The sequence below is a fragment of the Bos indicus x Bos taurus genome, chromosome 15 (assembly GCF_003369695.1).
Source record: "Bos indicus x Bos taurus breed Angus x Brahman F1 hybrid chromosome 15, Bos_hybrid_MaternalHap_v2.0, whole genome shotgun sequence".
Lineage (NCBI taxonomy): Eukaryota > Metazoa > Chordata > Mammalia > Artiodactyla > Bovidae > Bos > Bos indicus x Bos taurus.
Window position 1 is genome coordinate 48107648 of NC_040090.1, and position 26335 is coordinate 48133982.

The following is a 26335-nucleotide window of genomic DNA, read 5'->3' on the forward strand; positions in this document are numbered from 1 at the left end:
CATAAATGAAAAATATAAAGAAAGGTTTGGATCTTGGTATTCTAAATATTTCACCAATATAACCTTCAATTAGAACAGTGGCAAAAACCTAAAGGAGATCAGTCCTGGGTGTTCATTGGAAGGACTGATGTTGAAGCTGAAACTCCAATACTTTGGCCACCTGATGTGAAGAGCTGACTCATTGGAAAAGACCCTGATGCTGGGAAAGATTGAAGGCAGGAGGAGAAGGGGATGACAGAGGATGAGATGGTTGGATGGCATCACCAACTCAATGGACATGGGTTTGGGTGAACTCTGGCAGTTGGTGATGGACAGGGAGGCTTGGTGTGCTGCGGTTTATGGGTGGCAAAGAGTCAGACACGACTGAGCGACTGAACTGAACTGAACTGAAAAACCTAATATCCATAAAATTTGCTTTAAAAGATTCTTTTAATGCTCTAGCATGGTACGAATGTTAAACTTTTATATTTTTTAGCATGGGCTTTTAATAGATTTTTTTTTCTTTAACAGGAACACAGTACTTTTAACTGGGTATTATCTGAAAACCTCATCCAAGTCTTTACCAACTCTCCCACTGACAACACCATATTCCACATATTTCTCAGCAGGGAAGATTGGCTTCCAGCGGGGAAACTTTAGTATCAGCTTTTCCAAAAAGCCTGAAAGGAGAGTTAAGCTGAATTGCTCTTCCAGAAAATAAGTACGTCATTGCTGCCAAATGTTAAATCCCCTCACACCATGGGACATTTCCTATGGTTCTGTCTGTGGTACAGGATAAGACTCCTAAAATATTTCTCTTTAAAAAACGTTCTTCAAATGACATCAGTAATAGTAGTTATAATAGCAATAGTAATAATAATTATAGTTATATAAGCTATGTTTATATATATATATATATATGTGTGTGTGTGTGTGTGTGTGTGTGTGTGTATGGCATCAAATTCTGACACAACCCTGAAAGGTAGATACCATTTATCCAGTTTTACAGATGAGGGAACTGAAGCACAAAAGGATAAAATTATTTGCCTAAGACTAGAAAATAAAGTTGGCTACATTTATTGAGCACTTACTATGAACTGGTAATGCTCTAAATGTTTTAGTTGCATTAACTAAATCTTTTTCTTTTCATGATAGCTCTATAACTATGTCCAATATTTGGCTGAGAAAACACAGAGGGGTGCCCAATGTCATCCAACTGGCAAATGCTAAACTGAGGCTGAGACAGCCTAGATCCAGAGTCCACACTCAATCAGTATACTATACTACCTTGCTAAATATTAGAACTTACATTCAAACCCAGATCTAGCTCACTCAAAAAACATATGACTTTCAAAAATGAGTTTTCCCATTGTTTAAACTATATCACACTCCTCTTTTAGTACAGCAAAAGCTATTGACATCAGATAAGCAATACATACCAACATATATGCTTACTAAATATAATTCAGTGAAAATATATGTAGAAATCCAAATTATTGTTTAGAGATGTGAATAATGATAATAATCCATCAGATACATAAACACGTGTTCATTCTTGTGCTGGGCAACAGCTGCATAATCCATTGGAAAGCCTATCCCACCAGGAATCCAAAGCTCAAATGCTCCTGCCCTTTCTCCACATAAACAGTCAAATGAATCCACATACTTTCATTATTATCATATCTTGAAGCACAATTCCACTGGACAAATACTCTAATTTCTGACCAGCATACATTCTATGACATTGTACCTACACCCTGCATATTTCCCTTTAAGCTTATGGCCTCTATCAAATATAGCACATTTATTCTAATATTTTTAACTGCAAGTTTCATCACTCCCTCTTGATCACAATAATTACCACCTAAAATATAAGTCTCCTAAAGGAGGAAAAAGAAAGAAACTCTTATTTTGTGAGAGCTGTTTATATCCCTTTCTCTGCAATCTCACATGACTCCAGGACCTGTCCCAAACCAGTTCATCCAGTCTAGGATCATATACTTAGTAGTATGATGCATGAGACATGATAGTGGCTGAAGCACTATTATTAAAGAGAGATTAAAACAGCTGTACATTATGCTGAAGCACTCACTCTTCCCTTTACAAACAGACGGTCCTGGATTACAAGCAGCACTTGACCATTTAAATCACGACAACAACCAGATTTAACCAGCTGGGCCATATTCTCCTAGGCAATGCCTGTTGACCTCCTCAGTCACAGCTGCTCAAATGAAATTCTCATTAGACAACTTATTTTCAGAAGCCAAAGGACTCTCTGATTAAATATATGTATTTAGATATAGAAGTCCTTTTTAAAGTATTCATTTTCTGACAACTGTCGCTTATGTTAGAGCCCAGCTACATTGGCAACAAGATGGGTGATACAAGGATAACTAAAATTCATCATTTAACCCCAACTGAAGGATTTTTATCTTAGAAGCATTTAAACCTGAATCTATTAATCAAAGTCTTTCTGCATATTATATCCACCAATATCAGCAGTTTTAAAATGTAGATTTTGATATTCATTCTATCCATCCATTTTTCCATGTATCTGCACACATATCTATCTATCTACCTGCCAATGTATCTAGATATGGCAGAAAAAAAATGAGTTAAATTTACAAGAAAATAGAAACCTTGCCTAATTTCCCACAAATCTTACTTTCAGAGGAAGCACTTCAGACACAACACCTTGGTTCATCAGTGCTTCAGCAATCCAGTCAAATCACTGCTCTGGAGAGGATATTCCTTGAGAGAATGGCACATAAAATAGTGGACAATTATTTGGTTAATCAAAGAATCCACCTGTAAGAGAATAACTTCCCTATTATTCTTTGGAGAGTTTTTGTTTTATCATGTAGATATTGTTTTAAAATAGACCACAATAAATAAACTTTTTATAGATCAGTTCCTGTATATGAGACGAAGTGGGGGTGGAGGGTATTTAGTCTGATAGAGTCAAAACATATTCCAGGACTAGAGTGACTCAGGAAGGTCATTCATTATGTCAGTCACACAAGCTTGCCACTCATGAAGTATGGCCTTCAAACCAGGAAGTAGAAGTGAGGAAGAGGCGAGTAATGCATCTGAAAGCTTTTATATATCCCATGGGATAAGCGATGTCCCAGATAAGGAGATGGGGCTTTAAAAAGTCCAAGTCAGGCAAATATTGGTGGAGCTATTATACTTCCTTGGAACTAGAATATAATTATTATAAAATCATAAATCTATCAAAGCTTATTAATGACCTTTACTATAATTATTTTGATTCTCCCATCCTACTGTTCTGTTCCATTGCTCCAAGCAAGTAGTTAAAATTAGGAATCAAACTCAAAATAAAAAATAGGAATCCTCATTACTCCAATCTCCAAAACATTTTGCTCTACTTTTCTCATTAACTATAGTTCCATCCTACTACTCACTGTAAGCTACCTTTAAACAACTCCTCTCTATTGATATCCTCACTTTAAATGTTGAGTCCTAACAGTTCTATCTCCTATTATCTTTTCCATATGCACCCCTTTTTCCTCTCTTGTTTCTGCTGCCTTAGTTCAGGCCCTCATTATCTCTAGCCTGAAACAATTTCTTTAATGTCTCTCTGTACTCCCAAACATCCAACACAGTGCTGCCAGATTAACTTTCTTGGAGGAAAGCTCTACTCCATCAATTTATTGTGCTAAAAAATAGTCAATAGTTCCCCCATAACCTTCAGTATAAAGTTCAAATTTCTAAGCCAAGAATTAAAGGGCCTCTGTGATGAACAGAACCAACTTTTTCAGTTTTACACGGCATATGCATCTTCATATACTTTAAAGTAGAACTCGAACTCTCTGCTGTTTTAAAGCGCTCTGCCTGTTCCTTTTGACTGAAATGTCCCTCCCCTCCATTTCTGCCTGTATACTTTCTTTCATTCTCCAACCAGTTATGACCCACTTTTCCTAGAGAACCTTTCCATGGTTTCCTAGGCAGGCACAATCTATATTGTAAACTCCTATAACATTTTATCTACATAGCACTCATGCAACTTTAAACGACATATTAAACAACACTGAATTAGAGTTCATTTTGTCTGTGTTTTATACCTTTTACTAGAATATAAACTCTTTAAGTTTAGAGACCTCTGCTTTACTCATGATAGGTATGCAATATCATGTAGCATAGTGGTTCTTCACCTAGGTTCCACAGACCCCGAATTTATCCATAGCATTCAGGAAGTCTGCAAATTTGGATGGAAAAAAGATATTTTTCACCAATATTTTTAACTGAAAATGTGATTTCTTTAAATTATCAAAGCAGGCAACAAATAATAAATTCATAGTATCTGTGAGATTATAATCAATAGAATAATAATATATAGATTACATTGTACTTAAAGATTATCTCAAAATACCTTTTATGCTTATCACATATATTTTTAGTCCTTCCAGTAGATCTTGTGTTTAATCCATTAGTAAAATAGTACTTCCTGCCATATCACAACATTTTTAAATTAACATTTTAATATAATTCATTTTCTCTATAATTCCATGAATTTTACTTTATGCATTTAAAATAAGGATAGACCTGTAGGCATCATCAACCCACCAAAGGGATCCACAGCCAAAAAAATAAAGCATCATGGTAAGAACCCCTCAGTTCTAATGTAGCACCTTGCATAATAAGAAAAAAAACTTGTAGAAAAATAATCATGATACTATGAAGCTCTTGATTAGGGCTATTAAAAATATGCCATGAACTACAGAATACTAAATAAGCATATTTAGTTCATAAAAATTCATAGTCTTGGAAGAAAAAGACCAATCACCTCTCCTCTACAATAACCTTTAAAGATAGCAATTAAGATTTCTGCATACCTCCAAAGGTAATTTATTGCCTTCCAAAGAAAGTTTTCCATACCTGGACAACTACACTGTTAGGTAGTTGGTCCTATTATAAAGTAAAGTATGTGATATATAATATTTATGATGATATTACTAGTTCCTCCCATTCTTCTTCTTCTTATGTTACTGTATCTGTTCTTATATTGATTGTTCTCTGAGAATATTCCAATGCTTCGGAGTTCCTCTTAAAGTGTAGTAATTCTCACCTTAACACAATACTTGAGATGCATTCTCTTTAGCAAGATGTTTAGTGAGACGGGGGCCTCTTGAATCTTACATACTGTATTTCTAGGTATGTAATTACAAACATTAATTCTGTAATGCTGACTAGGATAGCACTGTCAATTTTTTGGCAATATTCACCATCCTGACTCCATTGCTCTATCACCTAAAACTCATACGTGGGTTTTTTTTTTTTAATCGTGTGTCTGCTATTTAAATTTTCTCCAGTAATTACTTGTGCAGATAGGAATTTTGGTCACAGCCTCTGGACTTGACAGTAACATCTATTAAATTTTATCTTGATGAGTTAAAGTTTATATTTTGGGTTTGTCAAAAACTTTCAAGTTTTTGTTTCTTTCATACAGTATATTCAGCATTTCTCCTAGATTTTTGGAATCTGTGGGTTTGATGAGCACAGTTTTTATCATTTCATATTTGTACTTAGTGGACTATATATGTTGATATGCACTAAAAATGTCTGAATTTCTGATACCTAAAATATATGTATTTTAGAAAACAAAGTTCTATAATGTACATAAAAAACATTCTTTAATAATAGGAATATAATGATAAAGGACTCTTAAATGAGAGGTCTCATACTGAAAGTGCCACTCTTAAATCAAATCTATAACACACAGTAATGAAGAGGAAAAATAAACTAACCATTGCTTGCAAGAGAAGAATGAGTTTAAATTCCCTAACAGTCTAGACCCTTCCCCCTAAAAAATCATCACAAATCAACTTCTTTATTTTTACATAACAGAACCCTCTAAAGTATGTTGAAAAGTACTTTCTTATAGAATTAAAACCATCTTTTTGATGAATCACAAAAGTAATCAAGCAATCTCATTTATTCAGAGTTTATTGACATGGCAACCTCAGTTATTCTAGAACATAGGCACAAATGAGAAGTATAAAGTCTCTGAAGAGCCAAGAGTCAGTACAGAGTCTATGAACTGAAGAGTATGTATATTGCCCAGAATCTCTCATAAACTCACCCAGAAATGTGCATTCATATTTTAAATAGTGTCTAGAGTGTTATGATCATCTAATTAAATAACTGAAAGATAAAGATAAGAGGGAAATTAGAAATTATTCACAACTAAGTAAGAAGTTATAGTCTGAAACCTGATATTAAAGAAAGAGAAACCAACACACACACACACACACACACACACACACATGCGCGCACGCACATGCGTGCCAAAAAGGATATCTAAATCAAGCACACATAGGAACTCCAAAGTTTCATAATTGCAGAGAAATAACTGTAAAGCAACTGTCCCAATCATCTCAATGATCTCTGGGGGCATCATTACATTAGAGCATGGTAAAGTAATTGACATTTATGATACAACAATCATCACAATACCTCAAATGACCCATATTAATTATTATAGTTAATTCTCAAAATGTTTAAGAAGTCAGGTTACTACCATACAAAATTTTAAATTTTGAGATTGAGGGAGATTGAAAAATTTACCCAGGGTCACACAATTGTTAGACAGGAATTGGAGTTTATAGTCTACTGCCTCATGACCCTGAGTCATCAAAAAAATTTACATTTTGTACCATATAATCTAGTTAGTAAGCCTGGGAAACGTAATACGTTTCAGAAACTTCCATCAAGATTGCTGATGTTGTGGACAGGTAACAAAAGTTAATCTGAAATTCTTAAATTTTTGAGCCTTTTATGGAATAAAATTAAGTTACATGAAAAATTCCCTTATATCAAATCCCTATTTCCCTACAGTACCACAGAGGTTTAAATTTAACTTACATGTAAGTAGTGATTCAGAGCCATTAATTACTCTATATTTTAAAGTCTAAAATCTGTACATAAAAAATGAAAGAACATACACAGGATAGCAATCACTTAGAGTTGATTAATTTAAGCATATTATTAGAGAGTTTCCTTTCATTTACTTTTTAGGACCTAGGTTAACCTAAGTGGACTCTTGTAGAGAGAGGAGAGAAGGTGGATGTCTCAGTAGATGTCATGTGTCAAAGAATTCTCTCCTTGAACACTGTTTTAACAATATTAGAAACCCTCAACTCTCAATTCTACAACATTTGAAAGTAAAATAATAATATTTAGAAGTTTGTGATATTTGTAAAAATAAGGATAAATACATTAGGCTTTTTTTCTTTTTAAACAGTTGATATTTTCATAATAAAATACTATCCATTAAAAGGAAATATGGGAGGAAAAAATGAAAAATAGTGTTGCAGCTGAGAAAATACCTATACTACCTTTTTCCAGAGCAAGGCTTAAAGTCAGTTTAAAACCTTGATTTGTTATTATAAGAATCAAGTAAAATGCACAGAGTTGTAGAAAAATGGAACTATCTGCCTAACACTTCTAATGGATCACAATCTGCCATCACCATGGTAACCTCTGAATAACTTTTTCCTTGCTAGTGCCAATTATGCACTTCTCTGGCCCTTGAAATCCCACTCATTTTTTTTTTTTTAAGCTGGAATCTTTAAAAGAATAAAGCCCAACAGTTAAGTCCACACATACCCTCTTGTTCAGTCCGAGTCATTTCCTCAAGCTTCTTCTGTTTCAGTGTGTCCACCACATCGGCAAGGCTCCCTTTGCGGCGTTCTGGGGTTCCAAAAGTAACACTGGTCATTATCTCGCGGTCCCGACTCCCTTCGTCAGGCTTATGTGGTGAGGTAGAGGTATTTCGGAAGGAATATAGGGAACATAACTTATTATTCTCTGACTCCTAGAAAAAAAAATAAAATAAAAATCATTAGAACCTGTTTCTTTGTATATCACTGGAGAAAAATATCAAAACAGAATGACAGTATATGAAGCTGAGATGGACAAATAAAATACATTAATTATCTCTGTTTTTAAAAAAAATACCAAACATTATAGAAATAATTATCAAAGGAACTGACCTGAAATTACAGATTCAAACGGTTTTCTTTTTTAATTAAAAAACAGTAAAAGTGGTATAAAGATTTAATTTTAAAATGAACACTTCAGCTTCTTACTCATTTATACCCTTCGTTTAAGATAGTTCAGATTTAATTATTAATTATAAGAATGGTAAAGCTTTTCTTTTAATTGACACTTACATTAGCAAACCTCTTCCCACAGCTTAAAAAACATATACAACAACAACAAAAATTCATTATCCCTAAATTTAGAAATAATAGAGAAATTGGCTCCATTATTAATTGTTTACCAGAGAATATATAAAATATCTAAATCAATGCCAGAAAGTTAGGCAACCTGAATATTTCTGTGTACTGTGTTTTGAGAAAAAATTGTTTTCTTTCTTCTTCTACATAGTTGGATGGCATCACCAACTCAATGAGTTTGAGCAAGCTCCGGGAGATGGCAAAGGACAGGGAAGTCTGGTGTGCTGCAGTCCAAGGGGCAGCAAAGAGTTGGCGACTGAGTGACTGAACACCAAATACATCTGTCAAAGTTACAGAAACCTTTTCTATTCCTTATCCTTACCACTGACACTTTAGCACATAGTCACACACATTTCTCATGTGGCACGTAAAAATGATTTGTTTTTACATTTTTTTTTAAACAAGAGGACTAGTTTGTTATAGAAACGCACAAGAATTATCTCATATTACAGAGAAGCTGGCTAACTGGTCAGATAGTTAGGTCCCTCTTAAAAAGGCAAATCTTAGATGGAAAATAATAAACACCTAAAAGTTTATAAAAGGAAAATGCACTTGTAGCTCTGAGAGCTACAAATCAGAACTGAGAGCTTGAAGCACCTATTATTGGCCATAGCCCACTAGTAGTCTTGCATTCACCTTGTCTGTATGTGTATGGGAACTTTCTCTCCTGATAAAAAATTTGTATGAAATAAATAAAGCATCTAGACTTTATGATTCTTGTCAGTTTAAAAATCTTAATTGCTCCTATATCTCTACCCTTCTTCACACACACACACACACAAAGTCCAGTAGGCATCAAGAGCTAGAGGAAGAGCATGGGACAAAAGCTGGAGTTAAAAAAAAAAAAAAGGTACAGAATTAATCACTGGCAGGAAAGGGAGTGAAAAGGAAAATGGGATTATAGAAATACATTTCCATATAATAAGATAACTATACTCAATAAATGCTAGGTATTTAGGTATTATTGTCATTGCGTATAAGGAAGGAATAAACTTATTTCCACAGCTACTGGTAGCATATAATGAGGTAACATCCATAAAGTAACTAGGCACAGATCTGAACCTAAAGCAGGTGGTGCTTAGTAAATAGCAGGTACCATATTCTGAGGGAAGAAACAGATCTAAGGATGGAGGCCAAGGAAGTTCTTCCCCCTCTGGACCTAAGTAATTGCTTAGTAAAAAAAAAAATATGTCCTGAACTAAATTGAGTATTGTAAAGTCTGTGAATATACTAAAGACCACTGAATTGTACACATTTAAATAAGGAAATTGTGTAGTATGCGTATTATATCTCAATAAAGCTGTTCTAAATTACTATGAGACAAATCTTAATTTTTTCCACTATTGCACTGCTAAAAGCACCTAGCACAGAGCAGATGTTCATTACATTTACACTGAAATACGCTGAAAAGGATAAAACTAATGTGCAGGAGAGCGCTTCTTTACATTGTTCCCAGATCTTTTCTTTCCCAGGAAATACATTGTATTTAATGCTTACAATAACCATGGAGTGATGCAGAGGAACCCTTTCTTTTAGATGTCAGTCATGGTTAGTACACAGCTCCTTGGAGTGCCCAGTTCACTCTCAACTTTGTGAAAACAAACACTCAAGAGATTTTCTGGGCTTCCCTGGTGGCTCAGATGGTAAAGATCTGCCCACAATGCAGGAGACCTGGGGTTCAATCCCTGGGTTAAGAAGATCCCCTGGAGGAGGGCATGAAAACCCACTCCAGTATTCTTGCTTGGAGAATCCCCATGGACAGAGGACCCTGGTGGGCTGCAGTCTATGGGGTCGCAAGGAGTGGGACACAACCGAGAGACTGAGCACATATGTTTGCCAAAGCCAATTTCAGCTCTTAATAGTGCCCCTAGTAGAAATGTTACCAAGGCTTTTTGGAATCAATAATCATCACTTGATAAATTATGCTTCAATCACTTTCATTTCTCATATTACTGCCTATAAATAAGAAACAAACTCTCTCTCACCCTAAGGGGTTGAAGATCAACTCAAAACAACAGTTACGTGGAAGTGGTTACCTACACATGACTCACCACTGACCATAATGAAGAGGATTTTTCCCGTCACTCCCAAGTTGAAAGGTACTAGCAGTGTCTCGTCAGCCTGAGCAACAGTAGTCCTTAGAGAATTTAGGCTGCATACACTACCATTTTTTCTCTCAGAACTAATTCCAGTCTAATTTACTCATGTCACTTACTTGTTGGATAGGCTATGTTCCTTGTTTTTAACTCATGAGAATGTAGTCACCATCATCCACCACAGTCAACAATGATGGGTTCCCTCACCAATGACCCATATTGTCCTGAGCCCCATAATCTGTGCAATGTAGCTCAACACTGCCAAGAAGAAGATAATAAGAAGCTAGAAAGTCATGTTTTCTCCAAGAAAGCAACAACAACTACTTACAACATGGCACAAAAGCACCAACACCAGCAGAAGATGAAATCATAAATTACTTCAGTTGTATAAGTTATCGTACACTATCCTTAGGAACAAAGAAAAGGGGCAAAGTCGACCGTTTATGGTCTTTAATTTTTAATTTTCTAAAACTTAAAACATTCCTCTCATGAATGAAGGCCTATAGTCAATTCATCAGAATAAAAGGGCACATGAATCCAAACACTTTCAAAGAAGAGATTTGTTGTTGCTGTCACTGTTTTAGTCACTAAGTCTTGTCTGACTCTTTTATGGCCCCATGGACTGTAGCTTTCCAGGATCCTCTGTTCATGGAATTTTCCAGGCAAGAACACTGGAGTGGGTTGCCATTTCCTTCTCCAGGGGATCTTCCTGAGCCAGGGGTCGAACCCATGCCTCCTGCATTGGCAGGTGGCTTCTTTATCATTGAGCCACCTCAGAAGCCCAGTGAAGAGCTTACTGTTAGATAAGAAGGCAACATTGGGCTTCCCAGGTGGAACGGTGGCAAAGAATCTGCCTGCAAATGCAGGCGACGTGGGTTAGATCTCTGGGTCAGGAAGATCCCCTGGAAAGGGAAATGGCAACCCGCTCCAGTATTCTTGCCTGGAAAATTCCATGAATAGAGGAGTCTGGCAGGTTACAGTTTATGGGGTCACAAAGATACATGACTGAGCATGCATGTACAAAAGGCAAAAACGACAAATCAGAAAAAGAAACTTGACAAAGGATCTCTAATTTGTGTTCTAGGGAGGTAGGTAACTTTTAAGTAAGTTTTCTCATAGGAAAAAAAAAAAAAGGTCAACCTATTCTTTAATTTCCTATAAATGAAATAGGTCCTATGAACTACCAACTGAGACAAGATTCCCAATGACCACATCTATCAAGTTTTGATGCATGTTACTGCAGCACAGCTTATTTGTTTAAAGCAGTTCTTCTCAAACTTTTACAGTATTCCCTGGCAAGTATGTGAAAATACAGACTCCCTTACCTCCTGCCATACCCCAAAGAGTGGTGCCCAGGAATATGAAATGTAATAAACATCCCAAGTGATTCTGATGCACAGGTCCTCTCATTCTGATGCAGCCTACTTTCAGAAACACTGATTCCCTACAGAAGGCAATGAAATGAATGTGCTTTGCCTTAATGTTACAATGTGGATATGATTACGAACATTTTTAAGAAGGCTGGTTAGTTGTAATTTTAAAAAATAACATAAAGGAGATTACTTCTCTTCTTTTGATCTTTCATATGAAAACAACCAATGTATAACATGGCTAAACACATGAACATCACAAAAAGAAGAGTGTACAGGGCACTGAGTAAGTATTAGCTCATTCAAAGAAAACTTACGTTTGTTTTCTCTTAGCCCCTAACCTTACTGCCCTCACCAAACAGTGAATAAAATTTCAAAATATTATTTAAAAGGAACCTAGTACCAATACAAGGACTAAAGCAGTGTTGGTTCAGATTATCTAAAGCATTTCACTGGAAATTAATTAAACACAGTACAAAAATTATATGTAGATGACTGAAAAAGTATACAGTAGTATTAAAATAGTTATTAGGCAAAGTTTCTGGAAAATATGAGCAATTTTCACAAATTAAGAATACGTAAAGATATTTTCATATATGAAGGGATAGAGAAGTCAATATTAAAAACAAAATGTGTGAAGTGATGCATGTTAAGTAAACTTATTTTGGCATGTTAGTGAGAAACACCAATATATTTTTTAAGAAAAAATTATGTACAGAAGACAGAATTTCCAACAAAATGTTAATGGTCCTGTGTCTTGGAATAATGTGCTGTGCTCAGTCATGTCCAACTCTGTAACTCGACAGAGTGTAGCCCTCCAGGCTCCTCTGTCCATGGGATTTTCCCAGCAAGAATATTAGAAGAGGTTGCCATTTCCTCCTCTGGGGATCTTCCCGACCCAGGGACTGAACATGCATCTCCTGCACTGCAGGTGGATTCTTTACCGCTGAGCCACTGGGGAAGTCCCTTGAAATAATAGGTAGTTTTATATTTTCTTTTTGATATTACATATATTTTGAAAATGTTCTATCATCAATAAGACTTTTAATTAGAAAACAAATATTATTAATATGTTCAAGGTTGAACATGAATAACAAAAAATGTTGTAGAAATAATTTATTTACAAGGGAGGAGGCACCAAATGGAGAAAAAGATATTGTATTTAGTATAACTTCAATCTTGTTACATGCATGCATAAGGATAAACGTGGTCACAAAAAAAAAACTTGGAAGATATATACTGAAATATTTATAGTGACTTCTAAATGGTGATAACATTATTGGTAATTTTTCTTTCTTTTTGCTTATCTGTGTTTTATCATTAATGAATATATTGCTTATGCAATAAAGAAGAACAATATCATTTTATAAAGAGATGCTTAGAGGAAATATAAAAGGAATTTAAGAGAATAGTTTGGCCATCTTGAAGATGTCTATAGAGTTAGTACATTATAGTTTCCCAGTATTGAAACCAGAAAAAGCAATCAAGCTTTCTTTGGGCATTTCTGCAGCCGAGGGCTCTTAAATAGTATTTTCTAATAACTAATTATTTAAAAGGGAATCCCTAATCAACTAAAATCTAGATTCCTCATGATTATCAACCACGGTTTCCTGTTTGCCCTCAAAAGATCCACAAAATCAATCTATATCCTGTTCCATGTTAAAGTTGTTCAAAATATCTTAAAGGAGAAATTAAGCAAATAGTCCTTTTTTTAGATGAAACTCCTTCAGTTTCAACACCTATTTCCCATTTGACATGGTTTCCTGACCCTTCATCACTCTCCTCTGATATACTCCAGTCTCTAGATGTTATTCTAAAAATGTGTTGCCAAGAACTGTGTACTGAATTTCTACATCTTTGTTTTTAGCAAGAAGAAAAGTAACAGTCAGAAGGTTATGTGGTTTTCCCTATGTCACACAGGTAGGACTAGCAGAGCTGAATTCTACATGTAGGCTTTCTGACACCCAATTCAGTGATTTTCCATTCCACAAAACTATCCTAAAATCACTCTCAAGAGTAAAAGATGCCATAACTTCAGTAACACTACCTTCTAAATCCTTTCTTGCCTTACATTTTCAGACGTGAGCTTTACATACTTTTGAGACAGGAATTCCAGTTATTAACCCAAATTCCAAAATTTCCAAGATACCCCACCTTAGTTATCTATAACTAAGGTATAAAAATTATCCTAAAACTTAATGCTTAAAACAACAATAATGATTTATTAACTTTAATGATTTCTATGGGTCAGGAATTCAGGAGAATCTGGGCTGGGTGGTTCTGTCTCAAGGTCTGTCATGAGGTTGACATTAAGTTAGTGGCTAAGACTGTAAGCTCAAAGGCTTCTTATTCACAAAGTGAACACTTTAAGAGCTTGGGGTTGGAAGCTGGGGTTCCTTGGACATCTTCCTCTATGTGATCTCTCCACATGATCTTTTCTTTTCAGCATATTGGCCTCAGAATAGCTGGACTTCTTACATGGTAGTTCAGGCCTCCCACAGGTGTATGTCCTCAAAAGAGCCAGAATAAAATTATATCACTGTTTCTAACCTAGTTTGTGAAGTCATGCCCTATAACTGTCAATACAATCTATTCAACAGTAAGTCACCATGGCTGATCCACAGTCAAGAGGATGGAAGTTAGATTATGCCTTTTCATAGAATGGAGTTATAATATCCTCAAATAGCTGATGTGAGAAATGAACAATGAAAAAAGCACGTAGGGAAGTATCTATCATCTAAGTACTTAGTAAATGATACCTACTCTTATTATTGAAATGTCCTTTGTCCAATTATCTTTGGTTTCAATTTTTAATTCTGAAAATAGTCACGATAATCACTGGTACCAGTTTAGGTTTTTATTTATACTCATTCAACTAAGTGGAATAATAAATATGGAACTGTTACTCTGTTTAATATCAATGCTCAAAATCACCTTCTTTATGAAGTCATCCTTAATTAATTCCACTAAGATCTGGTCCCTCGCAAAGCTCCAATAACCTCAACATTTGTAATTAGCTTTATCTAGGGATCAATTCCCACTAAACCTAACTGCATATGGATTATATCCACTCTGTCCAAGAGCAGCTACTCTATGTGTGTGCATGTGCTCAGTCACTTCAGTCATGTTGGACTGTTTGTGACTCCATGGACTGTAGCTTGCCAGGCTCCTCTGTCTGTGGGATTTTCCAGGCAAGAATACTGGAGTGGGTTGCCATGCCCTCATCCAGGGGATCTTCCTGACCCTGTGCCTGAACTCATGGCTCCTGCATCTCCTGCATTGCAGATGGGTTCTTTATTGCTGAGCTGTTGGGGAAGTCCCAGCTACAGTATTTTTTTGTTGTTCAGTAGCTAAGCCATGTCCCATTCTTAGCGACCCCATGAGCTGGAGTATGCCAGCCTTCCCTGTCCTTCACCATCTCCTGGAGTTTGCTCAAATTCATGTCCATTGAGTTAGACATGCCATCCAATCATTTCATCCTCTGCCATCCCCTTCTCCTCTTGCCTTCCATCTTACCCAGCATCACGGTCTTTTCCAATGAATCAGCTCTTTGCACCAGGTAATCAAAGAACTGGAGCTTCAGCTTCAGCATCAGTTCTTCCAATGAATATTCAGGGTTGATTTCCTTTAGGATTGACTGGTTTGATATCCTCGCTGTCCAAGGGACTCTCAACAGTCTTCTCCAGCACCACAGTTTGACAACATCAATTCTTCAGCACTCAGCCTTCTTTTTGGTCCAATTCTCATATCCATACATGACTACTGGAAAAACGATAGCTTTGACTATATGTGGACCTTAGTTGGCAACGTGATGTTTCTGCTTTTTAATATGTTGTCTAGATTTGTCATAGCTTGTCTTCCAAGAAGCAAGCATCTTTTAATTTCATGGCTGCAGTCACCTTCCACAGTGATTTTGGAGCCCAAGAAAATAAAATCTGTCACTGTTTCCACTTTTTTCCCATCTACTTGCCATGAAGTGATGGGACCTGCAGGCATGATCTTAACTTCTTGAATGTTGAGTTTCAAGCCAGGTTTTTCATTCTCCTGTTTCACTCTTATCAAGAGGCTCTTTAGTTCCTCTTCACTTTCTGCCATTAGAGTGGTATCATCTGCATATCTGAGGTTGTTGATATTTCCCCCAGCAATCTTGATTCCAATTTGTGAGTCATTCAACCTGGCATTTCACATGATATACTCTGCATATAAGTTAAATAAACAGGATGACAATATACAGGTTTGACATACTCCTTTCCCAATTTTGAACCAGTCTGTTGTTTCATGTCCGGTTCTAACGGTCACATCTTGACCTGCATACAGGTTACTCAGGAGACAGGTGAGGTGGCCTGGTATTACCATCTTAGCCAAAGGCTTTAGCATAGTCAGTGAAGCAGAAGTAGATGTGTTTTTTGGAACTCCCTTGCTTTTTCTATGATCCAACAGATGTTGGCAATTTGATCTCTGGTTCCTCTGCCTTTTCCGAAGCCAGCTTGTACATCTGAAGTTCTCAGTTGATGTCCTGTTGAAGCCGAGCTTGAAGGATTTTGAGTACTACCTTGCTAGCATGTGAAATGAACGCAACTGCACAGTAGTTTGAACATTCTTTGGCATTGCTTTTCTTTGGGATTGGAGTGAAAACTGACCTTTATCAGTCAGCTACAGTATACTACAACTCTAATTTAGCTGAGTTTCCAACTGCACCTTAACCAAGAATTGCAAGATTAGAGAAGTGAACTGGGGTTGCAAAAGTCAAATAAGATGTTGGAAATTAAGACAGGCCGATTGACATATATACACTGCTATGTATAAAACAGAAAACTAATGAGAACCTACTGTATAGCACAGGGAAGTCTACTCAATGCTCTGTGGTGATGTAAATGGGAAGGAAATCCAAAAAAAGGCAGGATATATGTATAACTGTTGCACTTTGCTGCACAGCAGAAACTAACTCAACATTATAAAACAACTATACTCCAATTTAAAAAAAAAGAAAAAAATACAGACATAGACGGTAGGACAGAAGTGCAATCTTGCCCTACATAACAGAGTTGAAACCCACACACAGGTGGAAGTGATTGCAGTTAGGAGAAACGAATGGGAAATGGCTTCTCTAAAGCAGCAACGTGATCAACTTCCCTACCTGCTGCCAATAAAATTGTAGAGACAGAATATTATCTTTTGTCCTTTCCTCCACCTATTAACAAGGCTTAATTAAGTTTGTTTATTCTTATTGCCTTGCATGATGTCGATTTTGTCTTGTTCTATTTTCTATTTTAGTTATATTGCCTCTCCAGTTACAACTTTATTCTTATTCTTATCTGCCCTCCCTCTAATAAGATTTAATGAGATATACAATCACAAATTTGTCCTATTACTCCAGTCTATATCAAACCTCTTTTTCCTTAGACCTTACCCCAAATCACTTAAAGTCTAAATCCTAAAAAAGTTATTTTGAATATTCTCTTACTGAGACACTCCATGGTTTCCTGTGGTGTGAATGTTCCCTACTGCAATCAGTAATAAACCCAATTTGTTCAACTATGGGTATGTTCTTGGTAGTCTTTGACTAAAAGGAATCAAAGGGATGTAGTGTCTGCAAAGAAATTAAAAATGATAATAAAAACAACTAAAAGTTGCTTCTGTTTGTTTTAAATCACCAAGTTCTGGCAAGTCAACCATGTCAGTGATCAATCTTCTCTGCCAGGACAGATGACTCCACCTTCCTTGGTATGTACTGCACTTACATACTTTAAGTTTCAAATAACTTTTTAAGTTATAGTACATAAATTACATATATGTATCAGTTCAGTTCAGTTCAGTCGCTCAGTCGTGTCTGACTCTTTGCGACCCCATGAATCGCAGCACGCCAGGCCTCTCTGTCCATCACCAACTCCCGGAGTTCACCCAGACTCACGTCCATCGAGTCAGTGATGCCATCCAGCCATCTCATCCTCTGTCATCCCCTTCTCCTCCTGTCCCCAATCCCTCCCAGCATCAGAGTCTTTTCCAATGAGTCAACTCTTTGCATGAGGTGGCCAAAGTAATGGAGTTTTAGCTTTAGCATCATTCTTTCCAAAGAAATCCCAGGGCTGATCTCCCTCAGAATGGACTGATTGCATCTCCTTGCAGTCCAAGGGACTCTCAAGAGTCATCTCCAACACCACAGTTCAAAAGCATCAATTCTTTGATGCTCAGCTTTCTTTATAGTCCAACTCTCACATCCATACATGACCACAGGAAAAACCATAGCCTTGACTAGATGGACCTTTGTTGGCAGAGTAATGTCTCTGCTTTTGAATATGCTATCTACGTTGGTCATAACCTTCCTTCCAAGGAGTAAGCGTCTTTTAATTTCATGGCTGCAGTCACCATCTACAGTGATTTTGGAGCCCCAGAAAAATAAAGTCTGACACTGTTTCCTCTGTTTCCCCATCTATTTCCCATGAAGTGATAGGACCAGATGCCATGATCTTCGTTTTCTGAATGTTGAGCTTTAAGCCAACTTTTTCACTCTCCACTTTCACTTTCATCAAGAGGCTTTTTAGTTCCTCTTCACTTTCTGCCATAAGGGTGGTGGCATCTGCATCTCTGAGGTTATTGATATTTCTCCCGGCAATCTTGTATACATGTATGTGATTTATTATGACCAAGCTACAACCAACCTAGACAGCTTATTAAAAAGCAGAGACATTACTTTACCAACAAAGGTCTGTCTAGTCAAACCTATGGTTTTTCCAGTAGTAATGTATGGATGTGAGAGACTGTAAAGAAAGCTGAGCGCTGAAAAACTGATGCTTTTGAACTGTGGTGTTGGAGAAGACTCTGGACAGTCCCTTGACAGCAAGGAAATCCAACCAGTCCATCCTAAAGGAGATCAGTCCTGAGTGTTCATTGGAAGGACTGGTGCTGAACTGAAACTCCAATACTGTGGCCACCGCATGTGAAGAACCAACTTATTAGAAAAGACCCTGATGCTGGGAAAGATTGAAGGCAGGAGGAGAAGGGGACGACAGAGGATGAGATGGTTGGATGGCATCACCGACGTGATGGACATGAGTTTGAGTAGGCTCTGGGAGTTGGTGATGGACAGGGAAGCCTGGCATGCTGCAATCCAGGGAGAAGCAAAGAGTCAGACATGACTGAGTGACTGAACTGAACTGAACTGAATTGAATTATATTGCCATCTACTATATATATATTTACTGCTTTCTTCTGATTCCTCACTCTAAACAACACTTTTCTGATGAACCAAAAAATATCTGCCAACTGTGCTGCATAAAAGGTATTCTACCATAGTGTGATTGGGTAACTGACAATAAAAGCTTTAACTAATCTAAGTTCTTATAACTCCTTGCTAGCAAAATATATCTAACCTTTTTAACATGCTGAAAACTAAACTGCTAACTTTTATAGGTTCTTTCTCAGAGGAAAAAGTATGTCTTCTCAGTGACATATTTTAAGGAAAAGCACTGGTTTATGGAATTCTCCAGGCCCGAATACTGGAGTGGATAGCCGTTCCCTTCTCCAGGGGATCTTCCCAGCCCAGGAATCGAACCAGGGACTCCTGCATTGCAGGCAGATTCTTTACCAGCTGAGTTACTAGGGAAGCCCCTTAAAGAAGATTACACAAATTAAAATACTAAATTTGGTTCCAGTCATTGTTGTTCAATTGTTAAGTTGTGTCTGATTTTTTGCAGTCCCATGGATTGTAGCCTGCCAGGCTCCTCTAACCATGGGGTTTTCCAGGCATGAATACTGGAATGGGTTGTCATTTCCTTCTCCAGGGTTCTTCCCAACAGATTATTCCTGACAAATTTATCACTGACTCTAACATTAAAACAAAGTATATTCTTTTTTCTTTTATTAAAACTGATATTTGATGTAATATATGAGATTTACATAGCATTCTCAAGTTTGTCACTGTACACTATTACTATAATATTAAGTAACAATAATAAATTTATTCATGCATGTAGATTTGTTACCAGTATTTACTGAAGTGTCATGATTCCTGAATTCATATAAGAAAAAACTATTTTGATTTGGTCATTTTGAAAAAATTACCAAAAGTTGTATAAATAGTCTCATTCCATGATATTTAATAAATGCATTTAAACAATACAGAATAAATATAGAAAAACATTAAAGTCCTCAAATTTGTCAAGGGAAACACAACGAAAAGTCTAGCATCATCTATACACTATCAGAATATAGAATGAAAATCTCAAGATTCAAAAGTCCTTAAAAATTCGATTGCTCAGTGACATCTAGTATTGATTCCCTCGTGCAAAACAAGGTAGTATAACAGCAAACAAAGTGCAGGCTCCCTGAGCCAGATTTTCTGGTTAAATCCCAGTTTTCCATCCACCTCTCATATAGCCCCAGAGTTCAGTAACCTCTCTGTGCCTTACTTTCTCATCTATAAGACTACTTTGAAAATAATAGCAGCACAGAACATATGTCAGAAGGCTGTTATGAAAATCAAATAAATTAATAAAAATAAAATACTTAGATTAGCAAGTTGGAGAAGGAAATGGCGACCCACTCCAGTATTCTTGCCTGGAAAATCCCATGGGTAGAGGAGTTTGGCAGGCTATGGTCCATGGGGTCACAAAGAGTCGGACACGACTGAGTGACTTCACTACTGTTCATCAGATCATGATGATAGTGGTGGAGGTGGTGGAAGTGGTGGTGTTAGTGATGGTGGCTGCCACAATACTCATCAGAAGCGACTTCTTGTTCTCTCCTTGAACTAATACTAATATAAGATTTAGCACCTCCAACATAGTCCATTCCAGGTTTGGAGGGTTCTCTAATATTCTGATTTATAGGAATATGAATCCTCTTCTTTCGGCCTATAGTTCTCCTTTCATTCCATCAGTCAGTCAGTCAGTCAGTCAGTTCAGTCCCTCGGTCGTGTCCGGCTCTTTGCGACCCCACGAATCACAGCATGCCATGCCTCCCTGTCCATCACCAACTCCCGGAGTCCACTCAAACTTACGTCCATCAAGTCGGTGATGCCATCCAGCCATCTCATCCTCTGTCGTCCCCTTCTCCTCCTGCCTCCAATCCCTCCCAGCATCAGAGTCTTTTCCATGGAAATATTTAAAAGTGCTACATACAGCTATTATAGCACCCTTGTATTATCTCTTTTTCTAGGTAAAATATCTGTTTCCTTCATTTCTTTCTCATAAGAAAAACACAGTTCAGCTATCCTGTTCATTTTCCCCTGAGTATGTTCCACTTTGTTCCTCCCTCTTTTTTAAAGAATAGCACCCTGAACTGAATATACTCAGTATTGTATAAACAACAAAGAACTAAGACACACTATCACAGCCTTAGAGATATCAAACTTTAAAGAGCTCATGCTATAGGACAGATGGCCTCAGAGATGAGAATACTTTATAACTTTTTGGTAATAGAACAGTAAGAAGAGCTTTGAGGCAGGCAGGCCTAATAAGTGAATTCCCCACCAGACGAAGCAATATTCTAACAAAGCTCAGCTGATTCATGTGCCTAGCAAATCCAGCCAGTTATTTTCACCTGGAAATTCATTACTGTTTGAACTACCATATGATAGTCAACCTAAACAACACTACCAGTTTATACTGAATTTGCTAAAATAATTTTAACCTGGAAAACAAGAAAGTAAAAAGTAGCAAGAGGCTTGGTGATTATAGTTCAAACTTTTCATTTTTTACCACATGGGCATTTTAAATATTATTAGGAAAAAACTTTTAAACATTCAAAAAAACTAGAAAGACTAAAATAATGAATATTATTATAATGAACAGCTGGATTGATTGACAACTATCAATATTTTGCCATATTGTTCTATATATATGCATTTATCTAACTATATTGCTGCAACATTGAAGAATATTTTATTGACATCACTGCCATCTTACCCCTAAAAACCTTAGCAAGCATCTGCAGAAAATAAGGATGTTCTCCCACATAACCACAATATGAGTATCATACCTAAGAAAATGAATAATACTTCATTTAAGACATCTAATATACTATTCATATTAAACTTTCCACAGTTGTCCCAAAATATTTTTTTCAAAACCGATTCCATCAAAGTTTATGGTTTATATTTGGCTATACTCTTAAGTTTCTTTTACTCTAGATCAAAATTCCCCTTTCTTTTAATTTAATAACTAGTTATATTAGATTTTTTTTTAATGTTTCAGGTATATAGCATTATACTTCAACATTTGTTTAATACTGCTGCTGAGTCACTTCAGTCGTGTCTTACTCTGTGTGACCCCCATAGACGGCAGCCCACCAGGATGCCCCGTCCCTAAGATTCTCCAGGCAAGAACACTGGAGTGGGTTGCCATTTCCTTCTCCAACGCATGAAAGTGAAAAGTGAAAGTGAAGTCTCTCAGTCGTGTCTGACCCTCAGCGACCCCATGGACTACAGCCTTCCAAGCTCCTCCATCAATGGGATTTTCCAGGCAAGAGTACTGGAGTGGGGTGCCATTGCCATCTCCGTTGTTTAATACTACAGAATGAAAATCACAAGTCTAGTTACCATCCATCACCATACAGTTAACTTGCTTCATCCATTTCACCCACCCCCTCAACCTATTTCCCCTCTAATAACTATTGACCTGTTTTGTGTTTCAGTTTGTACATATATACAGTGGAATATTATTCAGCCATAAAAAATGAAATAATGCCATTTGCAGCAACATGGATGGATCCAGAGACTGTCATATTTACTGAAGTAAGTTAGACAGAGAATTATATGATATTGCTTATACATGGAATCTTTAAAAAAAAGTGTACAAATGAAACTTATTTACAAAATGGAAATAGAGTTACAGATGTAAAAATCAATCTGATGGTTACCAGGAGAGAAAGAACAGAAGGGATAAGTTGGGAGATTGGGACTGACATAAACATACTACTATACAAAAAATACATGATTAATAAGGACCTACTGTATAACACAGAGAAATCTACTTAATACACTATAATACCTCTACCTATATGGGAAAAAAGTGGATATATGTGTATGTATAACTGATACACTTAGCTGGACAGCAGAAAGTAACATACTGTAAATCAACTATACTCTAATAAAATTTTTTTAAAAAATTAGTCATGTTGAATATCTTTTCATGTCCCTGTTGACCAGCTGCATAATGTTCTTTGGAAAAATATTTATTCAGATCCTCTGCCCACTTTTTGATCAGGATGTTTGTATGAGTTATATATATATATATATATATAATGTGTGTGTGTGTATATATATATCCAATACTTTGGATATTAACCCCTTATCATTATCAGCTGTATGATTTGCAAATATCTTCTCCCACTCAGTGGTTTGCTTTGTTGCTTTTTCATTTTGATGGTGGTTTCCTTTACTGTCTAGAAGCTTTGTAGTTTGATACAGTTCCAATTATTTATTTGTACTTTTGTTGCCCTTGCCTTTGAAGTCAGATCCACAAAAAAAATCACTACGACTGATGTCAATGAGGTTATCACCTATGTTTTCTTCTAGAGATTTTATGGTTTTAGGTTTTACAGTCAAGACTTTAATGCTTTTTCAGTTAATTTTGGTGTTAGGGTAGGATAGTGGCTTAGTTTCATTCTTTCGCATGTAGCTGTCCATCTTTTCCAATTTCATTTATTGAACAAACAAATCTTTATCCGTTGTATGTTTTTCACTCCTATGTCATAAATTAACTGTCCTTATATGTGTGGATTTATTTCTGAGTTCTCAGTTCTGCTCCATTGATCTACCCGTCTTTTTTTGTGCCAGTACTATACTGTTTTGATTACTGTAGCTTTAAAGTATAATTTGAAATCAGGGCATGTGGTATCTCCAGGTTTGTTCTGCTTTCTCAAGATTGTTTGGTGTGGGTAGAGTCAAGTGGCAGAGTAGGAGGACATGGAGTTTGCACCTCCTCATAAGTAGGGCACCTACTAGGCACTGGAGGGGGACCTCAGACACCTAAGAGGATGGGAGGAATTCCTACGCAACCAAGCCAGAGGTCAGGCCTCAGTTCCTGTGGTGGCAGTGTAGAGTTCAAGCTGCTGGACTAAGGGAGAACTTCAGGTACCAGGGAATATTAACCAGGGTGAGATTTCCTAGAGATCCTCATCGCAGCACCAAGACCCAGCTCCACCTAGCTGTCTGTAAACTCTACTGCTGGACACCTCAGGCCAAGTAACCAGTAAGATGGGAGCACACCTCCACCCATCATCAGACTGGCTATTTGGAATCTTTTGTGGTTCCATACAAATTTTAGAATTGTTTTCTCTAATTCTGTGAAACACGCTGTTAGAAGTTTGATAGGGATTGCACTGAAGCTGTAGATTGCTTTGGGTTTTAACAATAAAGGCATACTTTGGAGAAAGTGTGAGTTTAGTTCCAGATCACCATAGTAAGGTGAAAATCACAATAAAGCAAGTCATACAAATTGTTCTCAATGCATTTAAAAGTTATTTACACTACACTATAGTCTATTAAGTGTGCAGTAGCATTATACCTAAATAAATGTACATATCTCAATTAAAAATAGTTTATTGCTGAAAAATGCTAACCATCATCTGGCTTTCAGCAAGTCATAACCTGCTTGCTGGTGGAGAGTCCTGCCTCAGTGTTGATGGCTGCTGAATGATCATGGTGGTAGTTGATAAAGGTTGGGGTAGCTGTGGTGATTTCTTAAAACAGGCAACAATGAAGTTTACCACATCAATTGACTCGTCCTTTCATGAACGATTTCTCCGTAGCATGCAATGCTCTTTGATAACATTTTACCCACAACAGAACTTCTTTCAAAATTGGAGTCAATCCTCTTAAAACCTGATGTGACTTAATCAACTAAGTTTAGTAATATGTTAAAGCCTTTGTTGTCATTTTAACAGCCTTCACAGTGTCTTTACCAGGAGTAGATTCTATCTCAAGTAACCATATACTTTGCTCACTCATAAGAAGCAACTCCTCATTCATTAGTTTTACCATGAGATAGCAGAATTCAGTCATATCTTTAGGATCCACTTTTAATTCTAGTTCTATTGCTATTTCTACCACATCCACAGTTACCTTCTCCACTGAAGTCTTGAGCTCCTCAAAGTTACCCAGGGGGGTTCATAAATTTATTCCAAACTCCTTTTAATGATATTTTGACCTCTTTCCATGAATCATGCATGTTCTTAATGGCATCTAGAATAGTAAATCATTTCCAGAAGGTTTTCAATTTACTTTGCCCAGATTCATAGAAGAATCACCATCTATAGCAGCTGCAGCCCTATGAAATGTATTTCCTAAATAATACTTTAAAGTTGAAATTACTCCTTGATCCATGGACTGCAAAATGAATGTTGTGTTAGCAGGCATGAAAACATTAATCTCATTGTACATCTTCATCAGAGTTCTAAACTGACTAGATACGTTGTCAATGAGCAGTAATATTTTGAAAGGAATCTGTTATTTGAGCAGTAGGTCTCAACAATAGGCTTAAAATATTCAGTAATCCATGTTGTAACAGGTATACCGTCATCCAGGCTTTGTTATTCCATTTATAGAGTACAGGCAGAATAGATTTAACATAATTCTTAAGGGCCCTATTATTTTCAGAATGGTAAATGAGCACTGGCTTCAACTTCAATTTGCCGGCTGCATCAGCCCTATCTTTGAAGCTCTGAAGTCAGGCATTCATTGATTTCTCATTTTTAGTTATTAAAAACCTAGATGGTGTCTTCTTCCAAAATAAGGCTGTTTAATCTACATTGAAAATCTGTTGTTTAGTGTAGCTACTTTTAATTATGATCTTAGCTAGATCTTCTGGATAACCTGCTGCAGCTTCTACACCAGCACTTGCTGTTTTACCTTGCACTTTTATATGATGAAGATGATTTCATCAACCACTACTATGATCAGTGAGCAGCCATCAGTATCCCTGCTCACAGTGGCAGAGAAGTCTAGTGCTTGGAGAAAGGCACAAACAATCTTTTGAAATGTTGTTTACTCTAGCTTCTTGGAAACCTGTCTCTAATTCATGACAGAAACTGGGGCTGTTATAAGAAAGGGGGATTCGACAATCATTCAAGGGTATTAGAGTAGTTTCAGCAAAAATAGAAAATAAAATATAAAGCTTTTAGGGAAAAAGTAAGGAAGTTGGGATCCACTAGGAAAATAAGTAATAATTAAGCCTCCAGAAACAACTTTCAATATAATAACTACCTATGTCTTAGCTGCCTATTTAAAAACGATGAGGCTGGGGTCATACACAAAAGTAGAAATAGCCCAGAGTGTGCTCTTCATTCCTCACAAATCTTAACATTACAGAGCCCGGTCAAGACTGGTCAAATCCACTTGTTCCTTAAGAGAGATTACACTCTTATTAACAGTGAAGTCTTTTATGGCCTAGTTTGCCTAAGGAAGAGAAACTAGAGAGCAGATTGCTCTTTACATCATTACACACGGAGCCTTCCCAGCCACTCTGTGAACTCAACAGTCTCTTCTCTTCTCTAGGATCTTGCCCAAATAAAATTCCCACTTTTGAGAATTTCGCCACAAAAACTTTAATTTCCTTCTAATACGTCAAGTAAATATATATAATGGCATAACAAGACTGTTTGTAATCTAGAAATTTTTTTATCTCTAGCT

At 36.6% G+C, this 26335-nt stretch overlaps 1 protein-coding gene across 23 annotated transcripts in view; it reads right to left on the reverse strand.

Moving 5' to 3' along the window:
• The window catches only part of SOX6 (SRY-box 6), a 723815-nt gene that overhangs the window by 377305 nt on the left and 320175 nt on the right, over positions 1 to 26335 (reverse strand). For all 23 annotated transcript variants that reach the window (XM_027563370.1, XM_027563368.1, XM_027563367.1 and 20 more), the window contains one exon: positions 7609 to 7816. In XM_027563370.1, coding sequence (XP_027419171.1) covers positions 7609 to 7816 — 208 coding nt within the window. The remainder of the gene's footprint in view (positions 1 to 7608; positions 7817 to 26335) is intronic.